The 20004-nt window shown below is 38.9% G+C and overlaps 2 protein-coding genes across 26 annotated transcripts in view; one reads left to right on the forward strand and one right to left on the reverse strand.

Moving 5' to 3' along the window:
• tenm3 (teneurin transmembrane protein 3) overlaps positions 1–13011 on the forward strand; it is a 1793546-nt gene extending 1780535 nt beyond the window's left edge. For all 25 annotated transcript variants that reach the window (XM_062982692.1, XM_062982693.1, XM_062982691.1 and 22 more), the window contains 4 exons: positions 666–962; positions 2314–3925; positions 6276–6406; positions 11407–13011. In XM_062982692.1, coding sequence (XP_062838762.1) covers positions 666–962; positions 2314–3925; positions 6276–6406; positions 11407–12162 — 2796 coding nt within the window. In that variant the 3' untranslated portion in view covers positions 12163–13011. The remainder of the gene's footprint in view (positions 1–665; positions 963–2313; positions 3926–6275; positions 6407–11406) is intronic.
• The window catches only part of dctd (dCMP deaminase), a 122685-nt gene that overhangs the window by 8622 nt on the left and 94059 nt on the right, over positions 1–20004 (reverse strand). The gene's annotated exons all lie outside the window — the stretch shown is intronic.

The raw sequence follows: 20004 nt of genomic DNA on the forward strand, positions 1-20004 counted from the left end.
AGGAAGTTGTTTAAAAGCTTTTTTTTCTAGCTGCAAGCAGTGAAGTTCAAAGAACACCGAGGCATCAGAAATAATCAGAACAAACTTTTCATTTAGAAAGTAGTAATATATCATGTACTGAATGCAACGCTGTGTAATTTACTATCACGTGGCCTATCAAATCATTATATAGTTACTGTTAACAATATTCTTTAATAGAAAAGTAATGATTTTTGCTTATAAAATGGTATTAAAAAGGCCTTATGATCAATTTCAAGTATAATTAATTACATCTCATCTGTATTTGCTAGCCTTTCATCTTCTTTTGATAATTCTATGTCTCTTTAGTATCCTTCATGAATCTTACTGATTACTATCAAGGTTATCAATGTATGTATTGTTATACTGTATTAACATTTAACTAAACTTCAGAAGATTTAATTGAAAAAGTCTTGAGTAAATGCCAGGACATCTTTATTTAATGAAACCTTTCAAAATGGTGATTAATCCAATACCTGGCACTCATATTAAGAAGTTGCTAAATTAATTTGCCGACAAAGGAAATCCATCATTGTGTATGGTGTTCAAACAAAGTTTTTCAGACAGTATCTCATGCTGCGAGATTATAATAAATGTCTCATGGTTATATATAAATATATAATATTTTGTTTTTTGTTCCATAAAAGGTTAATGGTAGGAACCTCCTTTCGGTTGATTTTGATCGGACCATGAAAACGGAGAAAATCTATGACGATCACCGCAAATTCCTGCTGAGGATTGCCTACGACACGTCAGGACACCCTGCTCTCTGGTTCCCGAGCAGCAAGCTTATGGCTGTCAATGTTACATATTCATCTACAGGTCAAATTGGCAGCATCCAGCGAGGCACCACTAGTGAAAAAGTAGATTATGATGGCCAGGGAAGGATTGTTTCCAGAGTATTTGCTGATGGCAAAACATGGAGTTACACATATCTTGAAAAGGTAAAGGACAAAATTGGAAATGGGTGTCATAAATTAGATTTATGAACTAGTGTTGCATGTAAAAAGTCAAAACCCATATATTGTCTCATGAAATTTACCAGTTGGGACCGTATTTGTAAAAGACATATAGTTCCAAAATATGTGGTACTTTTAAAAATGAAAGGTCATTTGAGTACAATGTCATTCCAGTTACTTCAGTGTAAGCACATTTTCCTTTCTTGAGCTTGCTCCAAATATTATGGATTTGTTATCTAGTGTTTGTATTTTATTTTTTAAAAACAAAATTAAGAGCAGATGGCTTCCAGTACAGATAAAACAATACAATTTAGCATCCACTGCAGGGAAACAACAGGGTACAACAGTATCCTTTCCTGGTTACAAAAGGAAATCTGAAGGACATGTAGAATGGACAAATGTTGGTACCAAATAAAATCAACCAAAAAAGAATTCCAAACCTGTCACACCACACATACAAAAAACCTATCTTCTCTAAAACCCTGACTCCCTGATCTTATTTATCCACTCTTCAAATTCTGTAGCTACCATGTATCTTATAGCTGGCAAGCTAAACTGTAACAGACTTGCTGTAAATGTTCACTCTCCTGATCATACACATAGAACTTGCTGTGAGTACTTGTTGTGAGTGTTGCATGGGCTTTCCCCACTATGACTATATTTTGGTCCTATAACAAGTTTTACCAAGCGATGAAATGTCCCATCATCAACATCCTTCCAGGTGGGGGACAGTGGTAGGATATGCCTGAAGTGAGAAAAGCTAGTGACTTATAGTGCCTGATGTCAGTAATGTAAAGTAACAGGCACAAATCTGAAGTTTTTGCAAAAAGGAGTCATTTTCTGGCTGATTAACTCTGCAAAGTTTGATGTTAAATAACGAACCAATTGCTTTGCCCAGCTGACAAATAAATGTAGAAGAGGAGCTTTAGGAATCTTCAGGCTAGTAAACTTCTCGCTAAATTATCTCTAATTACAGGAGTAAAATTGTCTCTTCCATATGTTGTTCCCTTCTTGAGTTATTGGCTTTAAGACAGCATCACTTTTGCCGGTATTAAACATGACTTATCCAAATCCATTGACAATCTGCTGTTTAGCTGTGAGTGCTTTACAAAAGAATGACTCAGTCACAACAAGTAGCGCATTAGGAACCTGGAGCCACTAATTACAGAACCTCTTACAATTAAGTATCCAAATAAATTAGGCAGAGAATAATTACCAATATGTAAGGTCAAGGATAATTCAATTTAAATGATAATGACTTACTCAGAGAGAACATTACTATCATACAGTGGTTTGGGCATTTGATAATATATATATATATATATTTGCTTTTCAGTCTATGGTCCTCTTACTACATAGCCAGCGGCAGTACATCTTCGAATATGATTTACTTGATCGGCTTTCAGCAGTAACCATGCCCAGTGTTGCTCGCCATACTATGCAGACTATTCGTTCAATTGGCTACTATCGGAATATCTACAATCCCCCTGAAAGCAATGCCTCTGTCATCATGGACTACAATGAAGAAGGGCAGCTGCTACAAACTGCTTTCTTGGGTACAAGCCGAAGAGTTTTATTCAAATACAGAAGGCAGACCAGGCTTTCGGAAATTCTGTATGATAGCACAAGAGTCAGTTTTACTTATGATGAGACAGCAGGAGTTTTGAAAACAGTGAACCTCCAGAGTGATGGTTTTATCTGCACCATTAGATACAGGCAAATTGGCCCATTGATTGACAGACAGATTTTCCGCTTTAGTGAGGATGGAATGGTAAATGCCCGATTTGACTACAGTTATGACAATAGCTTCAGAGTGACTAGCATGCAAGGTGTTATCAATGAAACTCCATTGCCTATTGATCTTTACCAGTTCGACGACATCTCTGGAAAAGTTGAACAGTTTGGAAAATTTGGGGTCATCTATTACGATATTAACCAGATCATCTCCACAGCTGTCATGACTTACACCAAACATTTTGACGCCCATGGTCGCATAAAGGAAATTCAGTATGAAATATTCAGATCGCTTATGTACTGGATTACGATTCAGTATGATAACATGGGAAGAGTAACTAAAAGAGAGATAAAAATTGGCCCATTTGCTAACACAACCAAATATGCATACGAATATGATGTTGATGGCCAGTTACAGACAGTTTACCTAAATGAGAAAATAATGTGGCGATATAACTATGACTTAAATGGCAATCTCCATTTGCTCAATCCAAGTAATAGTGCTCGCCTAACACCCCTTCGATATGATCTGAGAGACAGAATCACTCGACTAGGTGATGTTCAGTACCGATTAGATGAAGATGGATTCTTGCGACAGAGAGGAACAGAGATCTTTGAATACAGCTCAAAGGGCCTGCTTACACGAGTTTACAGCAAAGGCAGTGGGTGGACAGTGATATACCGATACGATGGACTTGGAAGACGGGTTTCCAGTAAAACCAGTCTAGGGCAGCACCTGCAGTTTTTTTATGCTGACCTCACATATCCAACAAGGATAACTCATGTATACAACCATTCAAGTTCTGAAATCACCTCTCTGTACTATGATTTACAAGGACACCTATTTGCTATGGAAATCAGCAGTGGAGATGAATTCTACATTGCCTCAGACAACACTGGCACACCACTTGCTGTTTTTAGCAGCAACGGTCTAATGCTCAAGCAGATTCAGTACACAGCATATGGGGAAATCTATTTTGACTCCAATCTTGACTTCCAGTTGGTGATAGGCTTTCACGGAGGACTTTATGATCCATTAACCAAACTAATTCATTTTGGCCAAAGAGATTATGATATACTGGCAGGCCGTTGGACTACACCTGACATTGAAATCTGGAAAAAAATTGGGAAGGATCCAGCTCCTTTTAATCTGTACATGTTCAGGAATAACAACCCAGCTAGCAGAATCCATGACGTGAAAGATTATATTACAGGTAAATACACATTTTTAAAATCTATATACATTTAACTGACTTTTCTGTGTGCTCATAAACCACCTTTTTAACAAATTGCATTGTACACCTCACTTCGCAATCACAGTAGATATTTAACAGCAGTGCATGCTGCATAAAGTGAGGAGTATATATGCCAGTAAAGCAAATTAAAGATTACCATGCGTATTCTAGTTTTTTCCACTCCATGAGGAGCTAAAAACAGAATTGTGCAAAACAAGCAGGATTATACTAATTCGTACCACTTTATAGCTGCTAATGGAGATTATTAGGGATGTTGTTTCAGTAACGATAGAGAAAATAAACAGATCAGTGCATTTTCTATCAATGATTTTAAAATACCAAGTGACATCATCTCCTATATCACTAATAGCCCTTAGGTTAAATATAATCAGATATTGTCATGATGGCCCCTGTTCTTTCTCTCTGGGGAATTTTATAACTCAAGGGATGGAGAATAGAAGAATTACTGAAAGGAAGATATAATTTTGATGCTTCTATGCCTGACTAGACAGTTACCATGGAAACAGTTTATAAACCTGTAAATATATTGACTATTATGGATGGTATTATGCCAGACGGCAACGTTATCTAGAGCTTGATATGGTTCCTTCCTTGCATGTAGCACTTCAATTGATTATTTAGGTAAAAGAAAGCTTTCCAAACCTATGCCTAGCAATATAAAAAAATACAGTGCTGTCACTCCCATTTGCTGTTTATAATTCTGTATTTATCTGTATATTAAACAGAAAAGGGTGTTCCTTCATTCTTAGGTTTCTCCCATATTTTTTGGCCTTAAAGGAGAGTGCTAAAACTAAAAATATCACTACAGGAGTCAATGACCTTGCCTTGTGCTTTGGCAAAATGCATTTTAATACCAAAGCTACTTCCCAGTCACAAAATTATTCTATTTGGTGTATCCATTATCTGTTGACAAAAATATTTGTTGTGGACAGTTTCATTCTTCTTTTCTTGTTCATCATCACTATTTTCCTTTAGCCGAATTGATAGCTCTATCGTCATCCTCCAGGACTTCCCAAGGTTTCCAATTCAGGAATTGGAAAATCTTGGAAGCAGGAATCACACATGCTCCTCTAGAGACTACAACATGCCCCAGTGGGATCCAAATTGAAAGAAAAGAGATTCCATATAAACATTAGGAAGAATTCCCACCTAAATCCTATACACCTTAACAATGTTACATTGAAAATTTTGGCATAACCGCGCCCCCCACAAACCCTACTTAGTGGTGAGCAGATACTGGGATCGCCAGAGATCTGTTTCCCTGTCGATCTAGAGAAGCAGCACACTGACATCCTTACCCCGTCCCTTGACAGTCTCTGGTGCAACAGCCATTAAAAAGGACTCCTGTTGCAAATCCCCCGTGTTTGCAGGGAATGTCAAGCAGCTGCTTCCCCACTGATAGAGGAATGGGCTCTTGTTGATCCTAGTGGCTGCTTACTGGTAAGTGAGGTTTAGGGGACTTTCCCAGTCCTAATATAACTCCTAAAATGTGGGCTGCATAGGGATCATTGATCGTAAGGTAATGTATTTCCTATTGCCCAAGAGAATTTCAGTCTTCTTCTTCAGAGTTGTTTGACATTGACTCAGAGAGTGGTAGATTATTTCTTCTTCAAGCAGGCCTTCGAACATGATTGAAACTGAGGACCAAGCAAATTGTTTGACTCCGGCACTTTAATGTGACTGAAAGTGATACGCCCATTTTAATCCACAGATATTGCTGGATTTTATTGAGCATTTTATTTAATTCAGTAGGGGTTTTTATATGCTGTTTTTATGTATATTGTTTTACGTTAATTGACATTGTTATTGTTTTATAAATATTTATGTTTTTTACTTATTTTGTATACTCTGTTGCACTACTATGTACTTTGTAAGCCGCCCCAAGTCTCTTTCGAGAGATAGTGATGGGATATAAATACAGTTGTTGTTGTTGTTGTTGTTGTTGTTGTTGTTATTCTCTAGAGATCTTTAAACAAGAGCTGGATGGACATCTTTTGAGAGTACTTTTGTTATAGATTCCAGCATGGCAGGGAGTTGAATTAGACAGCGCTTGCAGTCTCTTCCAGCTCTGTAATATTACATGATTCTATGATTTGGCTTCTAGTCCAAAAGAGGGAATGCAATTGAGGTTGAGAACAGACAGAGATAGAATGTTTTGTTTTTTTTCCACCAATATTTTTAATTACAAGTTCAAAGTATTATCCAATTATGCACGTGTGAATAAAATCTCTACAGACTTACTTGGAGAGAAAAAACCAGGATAGAATATGATGTTTCTCAATCTCTCTTTTTATATTTGCTTTTTTAGATGTTAACAGCTGGCTGGTAACATTTGGTTTCCATCTGCACAATGCCATCCCAGGGTTCCCTGTGCCCAAATTTGATTTAACAGAGCCCTCCTATGAACTTGTGAAGAGTCAGCAGTGGGATGATGTACCGGTAAGGAAAAAAGAGGATTAAAAATGAAACTATTAACGAATAGAATAAAGAACAGTGTTCCATTTGAGCACTATAATCCTCAAAGGCTTACATGACATTTAAGGAAAAAAAAGTAAAATGTCCATTGTAAAGGTGTTCTAACTTTATCTTTTTCTGAACGATACCCATAGTTTAGATGCTAATTTTGCTCTTTTTGTGCATTTACTGAAGATTACATCTGCATTTTAGTTTGCTTTCCATAACGCGGTCTAAAAAGAGAGGGACGAGGGGGAGAACTAATCAATAAATAATAGTACTTTGAAATCCTCTTTTGGAATTGCAACTTTCACTGTTTGAAACTATGGAGATTGGATTTATAGCAGTTCCCTGCCTCAAGGCAGAAAGTGAACACTGTAATAAAAAATAGACTGTGAAATAAACAGAAGAACAGGTGATATAAATTATGCATACCAAGCACCAGTACAATTTTACTTCTCTTTAATATTAACCATGTTTTATATGTGAAGATAAAATATTGAATGTGAAATTACCTCAGGTAAAACCCATTACATTACATAGAGCCCAAACTCTAGGTGCTTATGAAATTTCTTGGTGAAAAAAAAAAGTACTTCAGAACAGAAATTTGTAGCTGGTTTAAATGACAGGCAAAATGAATGGAATATAAAATAGAAAAGTAATAATCTGCTATTTAAGAAAATAGTGATTATAAATCTTAACCTGTTCAGGGATCAAAGAGCTATGCACCACTACCAAGTTTTCAGTTACCAGCAAGGAATAAGAAACTTTGAGCAGTTACGTTTATTCTAAAGGGACTCTCTAACTTATCTGACTGGTAAAAAAATATAGAGGCAGGATGGTTTCACAGATTACATTTGCCAAGAAGCCATTATTTGTATCAACTTCCTAAACTGTGTTCTCACAGGAGGAACCGTATTCACACACCCATTCCATGCAGTGTATCAGTGTGAACTTCCCCTCACTCACACAGGCTCACAGAAGAGGAGGGAAAATGTTGTCTCCTCATTCTCCAATCTGTAACTTAAGCTACATGACAGAGTCTGCTAAGAAATGTTATTCTTGTCATTAACGTATGAAAAATCAGTGACGTTTCCCTTACCAGTTGGATCTGTCAACAAGAGGGCTACTGGTGGTTGTTTGAGCTGGATGATTGCGAAGACCTTCAAATTTGCTTAAATGGGGACAGATGCATTGTTATTGGTAAGGTTTTGTTTATATTAAAAGGATCCTCTGGTGATGCAGCAGGTTAAGCCGCTGAGCTGCTGAATTTGCTGACCGAAAGGTCGGCGGTTCGAATCTGGGGAGCGGTGTGAGCTCCCACTATCATCTCCAGCTTCTGCCAACCTAACAATTCAAAAACATGCAAATGTGAGTCAATCAATAGGTACTGCTCTGGTGGGAAAGTAACGGTGCTCCATGCAGTCACGCTGGCCACATGATCTTGGAGGTGTCTATGGACAACGCTTCGGCTTAGAAATGGAGATGAGCACCAACCCCCAGAATCGGACACGACTGAACTTAATGTCAGGGGAAAAGCTTTACCTTTTTACCTTTGTATATATTATATTATATATATTATGTAGGAGCCCCGGTGGTGAAGTGCATTAAAACACTGAGCTGGAGACCGAAAGGTCCCAGGTTCAAACCCCGGGAGCGGCGGGAGCAGCCGCTGTTAGATCCAGCTCCTGCCAACCTAGCAGTTCAAAAACATGCCAATGTGAGTAGATCACTAGGTACCGCTCCGGCGGGAAGGTAACGGCGCTCCATGCAGTCATGCCGGCCACATGACCTTGGAGGTGTCTACGGACAACGCTGGCTCTTCAGCTTAGAAATGGAGATGAGCACCAACCCCCAGAGTCAGACATGACTGGACTTAACATCAGGGGAAATCTTTACCTTTTACTATATATTATGTGGTTATAGACACTTTAAGGATAAAATATTTGTTATATAAAACATAACACAAAAAAGAAAATATAAAACAAACAGAACATATAATGCTACAGCTTTTACCAAATATGCCCATGTATCAGTCTAGAAATGTAAGTCAAAAAATCAACCAAATTGACCTGGATCAATTTATCCATAAGTCAAAGTGGATACTGTCTTATAACTCTTATCAGAAAAGGAACCACCTCAGTCTCTTGAGTAGAATGGTAAAAGGCAAGAGCTTTGACCATTCTGGGAAGGACCTAAAAGAAGCACCAGTCCCCACCACTTCTGGCCTTTTGAAATGAGAGACCAAGATTCAGAATCCACAAGGATTCCAATTAAATGACCTTGAGCAAATCATCTTCTTTCAGTGTCAGAGGAAGGCAGTGACAAACATCCTCTGACAAATTATTCCCAAGAAAATCCCTTATGTTTGCCTTAGTTCAGGCATGTAGCGGGGGGGGGGGGGAATTGAGGGGCTCCCCCCCCCCCCGAAATGCTCAGGGTGGTCCGCGGAAAGGCCTTACTGGTATTATTTAAACTGTTATGTTTATCCATATCATGATCTGATCACCATGCTCAGTATATCCCATATGCTGGAGGTATTGGGATAATGATACAAAAAGGTTTGCTAGGGTAGATCCTCTCTCTCTCAGACTCCCCCCCCCCCCCCCCCCCCGGAATCAAAATCCTGGCTATGGGCCTGCCTTAAGGTAATCGTAAGTAGGAGACAACTTGAAAGTACACAACACATTTTCAAAATAGTTTGCATCCCTGCCAAGATTAAATGCCTGGTCTAGATATTTTAGAGAATAGGTGGTACAGACAGCATACAATGAACATCAGTGACTTTTTGGAACAACTTAATAGCCCATTATATGCTATGTTTTTTTTTAAAAAAAACACACAGCTTGAGAGACAATCTAAATATTTATTACTGCCAGCCATACAGTGAGAACATTGCCTATTAATGACCTAGATCCCAATGGTAGTTCCAATCAATTTACATAAAGGCTGACTCAACATTCAAAAATTGATTCAGTAAGTCAATTCTAGTTGGATTCATATCTAAATTAGATGTTAGGGGTAGAGGTTAGGTACTGGATGTCAATGAAGATGGATTTTTAGTTGAGGAGCTTTTTATAATGTAACTGATCATATAGGTATATATATATAGGCTGGCTATAAAATTGTGTTTAGGATGGCTCACAGATTGAATTTCACAAAACTTATAATAGCATAATAGTTTCCTAACCTGGGGCCTAGAACAAGATAATATTAGATAATAGATGGAAATAAGCAGAATCCTCCAAGTATCTTACACTGGCATATGGAGGGCTTACACCAGCATAAATACTTTTTCACATACTATTCCAACAAGTACTTCCTTGTACAGTGATTTTTCCACAGCGATGAAATGGTGCAACTCCATCCCATCACCATCTAAACAGCTATTGATTGGCTGCAAGAACGGAGCTCCCTCACCTTTGCAGGTTTCCATTGTAATTGCAGTAGTGAAGTTTTATATTCTTCCAGTACAGATTAGAACATTGACTGCTATCCTTGATAGCAAATCCATAGTAACAGTTCAAATGCAGTTTTACTACGTGGAGTAAATATGAGCATGCCGTTTGTAATGAAGTGTGAATTTTTTTGATTTACAGATGCCATGTTTAATTGTGTTTTAAAAGGGTCAATATTTCAGTTATTGCATCTCTGCACTGAAGAGTTGGTTGCCATGGAGAGGTGGGCGGAGCCAACTGCCATTTTGGTGGAGAAGTGCAGGTTTAAAAAAGAAGCAGTTAGTCTGTGCCCTGATGAGGTACAGTGAAGACTGATCCTCTGTTGAAGAGATCAGGGAGACTCAATTGCTTATTTTTGAGTCAGTTTAAGATAAATTTGGTGACTTATTTTAAGGTAGTCTGTCTCCTGATAAGGAACAGATAATCTGTGATTGTAATTAATAGGGTGACTGCAGTTTAGAGCAGTAGAGAAAGAAATTACATTTCAAGAAATTTGAAACACCTCACTCTAGCTTTGCAACTGTTAACTAAAGTGCCTCTAAAGAGAAAGTTACTGTAACCATTAAGCTTTGTGCCTGAATAAACGTGTTACTGTTCTTTTAAACATCTCAGCTTCTGTCATATATATTACCATCAAAAGCAAATAAGAAGAAGAAAAACAAAATTTAAAAAGTCTCCTCTCTGAGTAGCTAGTGTCTACATCTTCCCAAAGTGGTGTCAAGCAATGACAATCCCCTTTACATCTGGTGGCAGCATTATAAAACCTCTATAATTTGGTGGGAGCGTAAATAAACATCTTTACATTTGGTGGCAGCGGTTATTATATATATATATATATATATGTGTGTGTGTGTGTGTGTGTGTGTGTGTGTATACACACACACACACACACACACGACACATTGTATACACACACGACACGTTGTATACACACACGACATCTCCACACCGTTGTATTAGATCTTTCTGTATTTCTCCAAATGAAGTGGTGTGGAAGAAAATTGCTGGAATCATCTTAATGGTGTTTATGACTATAGGGAGAGTCATAACAACTGAGAGTTGTTGGCAGTTCAAAACAAGATGTAAGCCATGATATATTTGTGGGCCCTTTAATGAGGTAGTTACTCATTACCTCCACTGCCCCATTTACAAAATAGCTTTACTTCTGCTTCTGCAACTGTTTTATGATGTATTAATTAATATGTGAAACATACCTGTGTACATCATAATTAAATATGATGGTCCTTTGTGTATGTTTCAAATTTACTCAGTTCAAGCGTTTCACTCTATTTTATTTCCTTTTTTGTAACCCCGTCAAGACAAAAAATGAGAAAAAACACTGAATATCATCAAAGAAAACAGGGCTTGTAACAGTGGGATCCAGTATGTGGAGTCAATTAACTCTTTGGCAGTGTCAGTTGTGGCAAAACCTATTGTAGCTCTAGGCATCATGCCAAAAAATGCTTGACTGTTGGAATCTAGGGGCTACAGATGGTTTGTAAAACTTCTGTCTCTTCTTGTTTTCAGCCAATTTCTGGAGTGCAACAACAAGTGGCAAGGCAAGCAAAGGCTTTCCTGTCCCTAGGAAAGATGGCAGAAGTCCAGATCAGCAAGCGCAGGCCTGGCAGTGAGAAGTCGTGGTTGTGGTTTGCCGCCGTGAAGTCTCTGATTGGGAAAGGGGTTATGCTTGCTGTCAATCAAGGCAAAGTGCAAACAAATGTGCTGAACATTGCAAACGAGGATTGTATCAAAGTGGCAGCTGTTCTGAACAACGCGTACTACCTGGAAAACCTGCATTTCACCGTTCAAGGGAAGGACACACACTATTTCATAAAGACAACCTCGCCAGAAAGCGACTTGGGCACGCTGAGATTGACGAGTGGCCGCAAGGCCCTGGAAAATGGCATCAACGTCACAGTTTCCCAGTCCACCACTGTGGTGAATGGCAGGACTCGTCGGTTTGCCGACGTCGAGATGCAGTATGGTGCTTTGGCTCTTCATGTCCGCTACGGCATGACTCTTGATGAGGAGAAGGCACGGATATTAGAGCAGGCGAGGCAAAGGGCTCTCTCGAATGCCTGGGCCCGAGAGCAGCAGAGAGTGAGAGACGGAGAGGAAGGCGCCAGGCTGTGGACTGAGGGGGAAAAGAGGCAACTGCTGAGTGCCGGAAAAGTCCAAGGATATGATGGGTACTATGTACTCTCCGTGGAGCAATACCCCGAATTAGCAGACAGTGCTAACAATATACAGTTCCTTAGGCAAAGTGAGATTGGAAAGAGGTAACACACTGGTTGCACTGGGGCTGCCAAAGAGACTGACTCTGTGCCAGTGTCTTCTAAGAGGGAGACCCAATGGTTCTGCTGCATTACTACTTGAGCCGAAATGTACACCTTTGCTCAGATTTTTCTGTAGCACAATCCGAATAGACTCTGCGACAAAGAGAGAGCCTTCCAGAAGAATGATATTACTAAAAGAAAAACTGGGTTTTCTTTTCTGAATGACCTTAAAGGTGATCTGCTTTAAAGAATATGTTTACATATGCATATCGCTGCACTCAAGTTGGACTGAAAATATCGAACGAAAGACCTGAAGGATTTGCAACAGGCTGCCTATTCCTCTGAGGCACTGTGTTTAAATAAGAAACAGATCCATACAGTGTTTCCAAATATTACTAAATTGTTGACCTTTGCTTACAAGAAATAGTCTCTCTTTTCTCCTCCCTCTCCTCCTCCTGTCTCACTCTGTCCTTCTCTCTACATAGGATGTGGTATATATCGCTGTTCATTTTTAAAAATGAGGGGCAAAAACTCTTGTTGATGGACATCCCAATTGCTTTAAACTGTGCTGCTTTCTAAAAGGACTTTGGCACAAGCAATTTATGCTACAATGGGAGTTCATGATGGATTTTACAATGATAACGGGGTTTGCCTTGTGGGGGAAAGGGCAAGTCAAATCCTTGTCACACGGAAGCAAAGGAAACCTTGATTTTTTTTGTAAATTATGTGAGACAAGTTGTTTATGGATTTTTATATGAATTACAATTTACTGTACATCAAATATTAGTCTCAGAGGAGTTAATTTATGTAAAGTGTTTAAAAAAGGTTTATACTTAAAATAAAATGATAAAAATGTGCAGTGTGTGAATTTTTTTAAAGGAATTGCACCTTTTGTTATGTTATAGCTGTACAGTATAAAGAGTTATATTGTAGAGATATAACAGTGTATAACTAATGGACAGAAGTGTTAATATTTTTGTATTAGCTTTAAAAATGGTGCATCTTTCCCTTTTGATCATTCCTGCAAAAGGATGAAAAGTGGTCCTAAATTTTTATCTAAATGGGCTGCAGCATCTTTCCTTTTACCGGCCCCTCAGCAACTTCATCACTCGCTGCAAAGATAAATAGTAATTCAGTAAGACTCTCCCTTAAGATAGCAGACTTTTTAAGGTTAGGCTTATCTTGCCCTCTTCCTAGTCTTAAATGAGCATTTATACATTTCGCAGCTCAGTATTACACATTTTTAAAATGTGGGATGTGAATCTGTGATCAAATGTGCAATGCTAGCCCTGCTTACACCAAAGTAAATCCCAAGGTGATCAATGGGTTCAATCTTCTTGTAAGCAGGTTTAGGATGCTCAGCAAATGCACATGAATAGCAAGACGATGTTCTTGTCCCATATTTCTATTTTATGAGGGGCAGGGCTTCCACCTTTGTCTTGTCTGTGAAGAAAATAGTTTCAGTGATTCTCTGAAAGAAAGATAAACTAGCCACACTGGTAACGTGAGTACAGTGTTCCCTCGCTACTTTGCGGTTCGCTTTTCGCGCCTTCGCTATTTTGCGGGGTTTTTTTGTGTGGTCCAAGGCACTCTCAGAATGCTATTCAATCAAAAGTGGTATCTATCTATCAAACTAACCAATTAACACAAAACAACTCACGAAGGACTAGGCCACGGCGGCGCCTGCCTTTCGCACATGCACTCTCGCCCTGCCCCCTCTTCCAGGTAGGCTTCACTGGCTCCCCAGGAATCCTGGGAGTTGCAGGTTTACAGCCTTCTCTGCCAAATTGCTGCTCGCCTCACCAAACTAAAACAACTACAGTGCAAAACGGGCTTGCGAAGGAGAGAAAGGCCACCTAACTACTAAAATAAGGTATAAATATTAAAATAAATAAAGTGTCCCTACTTCGCAGATTTTCAGTTATTGCGGGTGGTCTTGGAACTTAACCGCCGTGATAAGTGAGGGAACACTGTAGATGGAACAGTAAATTAAAGAAATACCTTAGCCTTTAAATTTCATATCTGCCAAAAAGAGTCACTGGAAGACTAAAAGGGGAATAGGAAGTGAAGAGATTCAGTTTAGTGCCTAATTCACATCAGGAGGCCATTATACTGCAATTATAACAGTGGCTATAACAGTGGTTCTCGATCTGTGGGTCCCCAGATGTTTTGGCCTTCAACTCCCAGAAACTCCCAGAAATCCTAACAGCTGGTAAACTGGCTGGGCTTTCTGGGAGTTGTAGGCCAAAACACCTGGGACCCACAGGTTGAGAACCACTGGGCTAGAAGGACAATCCAGTTGATCGCATTCAGACCTGAGAGCTTAATTTGGGCCATAGCTTTGGAACTCGGCCTTTCTTGAGGAACATACGAACTAACCATCAAGGGGATGTTTCTGAACTGCTTCTGACATCTTCTCTCTTGCTGCTCAACAAACACTGACCAGCTGTTCTAGGTTCCCATGTTGGGAAGCAGAGGGACAAAGCCTTCCTGCCCCCTGGCAAGCCTTTCTGGCAGGCTTGCCTCCCCACCCCTTGAAGCCAGCATTTCTTTTATTCAAAACAACAACAAACAAACACAAGAGTCCTTAGAGGCCAATATGTCCCATGGATTCTTCGTGGCCTGGCAACTGCATTCAAAGTGATATTGGTCATGCAAAGCCTACATCTTGCAATGTCCAACTATTTCAATAGTCCAGAATTTGTTTACTCTTCCAAAGTATTGAGCCTCAGCTTTCAATTTTTTAAAAAATCCCTCAGATAAAGTTAACTTTTTAAAAAAACAACCCACAGACATGAGCAGTGTCTGCTAAAAACCTCATGCCCCAGGAGGTCTGCATTTCCTCGCCACCTCCAAGAATTATACAAATACAGCAGTTTTTCCAAGATCACCATTTTCAATTTGAATGCAGGATTCAAAACGGGATCCCATTCTCTTTTTAATGCTTCTTTTGTAAGTGGAAGGACAAAAGAGTCATTTTAGGGCCACTCCACACCTTTTCTGAGCAAAAGCCCTTGTACTTTTGTGCTATTTTCAGCCGCAGAGTGTTTTGCAATATTGTTGCGGGGGGGGGGGTATTTTCATTGTGCTGTACTCGGTATTCAGAATGGTAATAAACGGCAGGTGAATGTGTCTTAATCATATGGAGGAAGTTCTGTGGATAGAATAAAAATAGTTTTCTAACTGCTTTCTGCCCTGAGATTCTATGGTATTATGTGTGCTCTCAGCTGCACCGTAGGAGTCTTGTCAAACAGGCTGTGAGTAGGTCAGGCCAGTTACTGAAGCTGCATTATCAGTGCTATTACTATCTGTGTCCCCCTTGAGTAGAATCTATGGAACTGCTGACATTTAGAACTAAAGCTGTTATTTTATTACATTTAAAGTGCAAATAAAGGGTTAGTTTGGGTTTTTTTTATTTTTCAGCCAAGAAGGATCCCAAATTTAGAAACTAAGATCCATGAAAGCTACTGAAGTGTGCCATTTTTGCCCAAAGCAAGATGTTTGTGGTTCAGCCTGGTAGGTGCCACAACATTATATCACAGCTACTGATGGAAGTAGGCTCATGCTAAGTTGTAGTATTGTGTTAGTGTCCTTCGGAATAATTAAAAAATGTCCCATATATAATGTGAGGATGCAACTGATACTTCTACCCGATATGTCCTCTCTCCCAGATTTTGGCACCAATAACCCACCAATTTTTGTAGCTCATGATGCCAATTTGCAGCCTTATTACTACATATAATAATCCCTTTTCATACTTTTTTTTAAAAAAAATTCTGATAAGAGCATGCTCCTACAGGACACAATGACTATGGGGGAATATGTAAAACAAAAGACCTTTTTTAAAAAAAAAGAAGAAGAAAAATTGTATTTCAATAATCAGCCTACAAAAATAGGCGATTCAAAAGTATTTTAGGCAAAGCCAGTCAAAATGCTTTCATGCTATTTTGAAATGTAAATTTTGTCTGATTTGTATTGTTCTTTTCATTTGCCTTCCTAACTTTATATGTGTTCTGAATTTTTTCCACAACTTGATGACTATAGATTGCATTTAGGCTTTCCAATAAAAGCCAAGCCAATGTGTCTGTGTTTAGATTTGTTTTCTTAACTATATGTGTCAGACATTATAACTCTGTTATATTGCTTTTCTGTTTCTACTTGTAGAAGCAAAGTGATCTGGTTCTATCGATTCATTTGCTACACGTTTGGGAGTTGTTTCCCGTCCCTCCTGCCCAATGGCCCAGACTGCTGGCTCAGCACACCCGATTACTCCATGGACTCTCCAGTGGCCTACTTTACAGAAATGTTTAACTGACCCTCATATAGTAAAGCATCACAAACCTAAAAGAAGAGCAGAAGAAGATTAATGATATAACAAAAGTATATTAACAAATAAGTATATACTTAACAAAAAGTATATACTTAACAAAAGTATTGGGGTCTTAGAATATCTGATTATCAGTGTGGTCCTAAGTAATTTTTCAACTCCTGGAGATCTTTCAATACACATGTATACAATCACACTGGAAAATACTGCCTTCAAAACGCTTTATGAGTGTATGGGGATGACAACGGCACGTTTTGATGTTAGTTAGAGCAGGCAGGCTTCATCACACTTGCTTTCTGGTGACAACTGGAACTTGCTAACATGTTGATCCAGCACAAATCAGGTCACTGCATGGAGCTAAGTCTGACCTATTTTTAAAAAATTATTTGCTGGGTATTTTCACACTTCAGTGGTAAGAGAAATGATCATCCATTTCACAAGGAAACAGCCTGTCACTCCTGTAACTATGCATAGCTTTCTTATGAATCAGTGTTTTGATAATACTTCACATGTCTATCGAGTGTTGAAAGTGCTTCATATGCAAACCTTTGTAATCCTTGCAATAAACCTGGTAAGATAGGTTTCCACACTGCCGAAGGGAAGACCAAGGCTGAGACAGAGTGTGAGTGTGACTTGCCTAGAATTAGCTCAGGAATCTCTGGCATAAACAAGATTTGACCCAGGACCTTTCTGATCTGTAGTAATCTCAACCACAATGGTCCACCAGCTGTCAGCAGATACAAAAGCAAGCTTATTTTACTTTTGAGAACTTAAATTCAGTTTTTAAGCACCTATTCATGAATTGTTTTTAAGAGACAATCACCAAATCTCTATTATACAAATTGGTCAGTTCATTGAACAGCTGACTGAAAAAAACTGCCCGTCTTCCAGATCTTAATATCTTTATGCTACTTATTCTTGGCCCAATCCATTGGCCCACATGAAGAAGCATATGAATCATGGCCCCAGCATTAAAATATAGTGTAACCTTGTGCTGATACCCAAATTCAGCTATAGAACAGAACAGTTTGCCTTCACATTCACTGAAGTTGGAAGTGCAGGGCTCCCATAAAAATTGTGAATTCAAAAAATCACATTTTTAAACTAACAGAATGCCTCTCTGAAATTCTCTAAGTCCTCCAATGTGACTCTATGGTCATCTGATCATAGTGTCTCTGCTGAAGAACTTCTGATTCCTAGAGAATCTGTGAATAGTCAAATTGTAAGTTCTTTAGCAGAGACACTATGATCAAAAGTTAACCATAAAGTCACGTTGAAGGATCTAGAGAATTTCAGAGGTGCATTCTGTCAGTTTAAAAAATGAGATTTTTTAAATTCACCATTTATATGGGGGCCCTGCACTTCTAACTTTGGCAAATGTGAAGGCAAACTGTTCTGTTCTATAGCTTTGAAAGTTAAACCTGCAAACATGGAGGACCAATATTACCTACATATAAGGAACACTGCACTGAAGAAACTACTCACTAGGACTGACCATCAAAATCAAATGTTAAAACTTGGCACAGTTTCTCTACCCCAAGAATAGGACATTGCTGCAGTATGGGCCAGAATGGAGTATAATGAGTGTAAGAGCCATGCACAGTGGAGAGACAGGCTTACAACTCAACTCAGTTCTTTACCCTAGGGACAGATAGCAGCACTCATGGCAGTGGAGCAGTGAACATTCTCCAGTTTTTAGTATGAATTTTAAAGAAGATGTTCAATCCTCATGACCTAAAGGCACCAGATCCTATCTGATCTTGGAAGCTAAGAAGAGTCAACACCGACTAGGACCTGGATGGGAGACTCCCAATGACTATTAGTTGGTGTAGGCTGTATTTCAGAGGATGAAACTGGCAAAACCATCTAAGTATTCCTTGCCTAGGACAGCTCTTTGAACTCATGTGGTCACCATGTGTCCACAGGCAACGTGAAGGTCCACACATCCATCGGCCATAGGTTCAGCACATTACAACCACAATAGCAACAAACTTTAATTATATACTGCTCTACCTCCCGTAGGGACTCAGAGCGGTTTACACATAGTAAAAAATATACAATATATATACATCATACAAAATACAAGAGACAAATATATAACAATTAGATAATTCCTTTAAAGTTTGGATGGAACTGAGAGTGGGTCCACAGCTACACTCACAGGGAGCCCCTTCCACTGATCAAAGTAGTAACACACTGTTCTAAAATGGATTCAGTTGTAAGTTTAGGAAGTCGTACAGCCACTGCACTAATCATTCCACTATCTATCAAACCTATCCCATAACCGTATATGATACCTTGGAAGACTGAAAAGAATAGTAGAAATGTTTTCTTCTTCCTCTGAGGATCAGGATTCAAGTTAATTTAAGCATGAACTTAATTCAAGCTGGCAAATTTCATTTTTTCCCCAAGCAAAAGCAGTCAGAAAAGCATAATCTGGATCAAGGCTGTCAAGAGAGGTGAACCTTCAAGGTATACCTCCAACATCTTTCCTTTTAAAACACTGCAATGGTACAGAATTCATCTAGATTGAGCACCCTGAGCCTGTTTATGTTAAGGTACAGAATGGTCAGTTATGGAGAATATATTACTCTTAATATCACTAAATGTTGTGCATGTATATGTGTGTATACACACAAACACATACACAGAGGTATATACCAGATTTCATCAATTCTAAGCTGCACAATAATTTCAGTACCACTAACAGGAAAAAGTATTTAAATGTAAAACGCCATCTAAGATGGACCCTGATATTTGAGATGTTTATGTGAGGAAAAAGTGCATCTTAGAATTGAGGAAATACAATATATCACTTTATTCAAAATTTTCAGGACCAGAAATGTCAGGAATCCCTGTCTCCATATATGTACAGAATGAGATATCTTGGGAGAAGGACACATGTCTAAACATGAAATTTTATGCTACATAGACACACTCAATACACATTGCCCAAAAATAATTTTATACACAATATTCTAATAATTTTGTGTATGAAACAAGGTTTGCATACACTGAACCATTAGGAAACAAAGCTCAGGCACTCCATGTGAATAGAGCCCCCAGTGGCACAATGTGTTAAATCCTTGTGCCGGCATGACTGCTGACTGATAGGTCAGCGGTTAGAATCTGGAGAGAGCAGGTGAGCTCCCTTTGTCAGCTCCAGCTCCCCATGTGGGGACATGAGAGAAGCCTCTCACAAGGATGATAAAACATCAAACATTTGGGCATCCCTTGGACAACGTCCTTGCAAGCTGCCAATTCTCTCACACCAGAAGCGACTTGCAGTTATGCAAATCACTCCTGGCACAAAAAAAACCTCATGTGAATAATTTTGGATTTTGTAGTAATTTGAATTTTGCAATGCCAGATAACAGATGCTGAACCAATCTCTGTGTTGGTCTAAAAGTAATACTTAGTGAGCAATATTAATACAGTAGAGTCTCACTTATCCAACATAAACGGGCCGGCAGAATGTTGGATAAGCAAATATGTTGGATAATAAGGAGGGATTAAGGAAAA

This window comes from Anolis carolinensis, chromosome 5 (genome assembly GCF_035594765.1).
Source record: "Anolis carolinensis isolate JA03-04 chromosome 5, rAnoCar3.1.pri, whole genome shotgun sequence".
Lineage (NCBI taxonomy): Eukaryota > Metazoa > Chordata > Lepidosauria > Squamata > Dactyloidae > Anolis > Anolis carolinensis.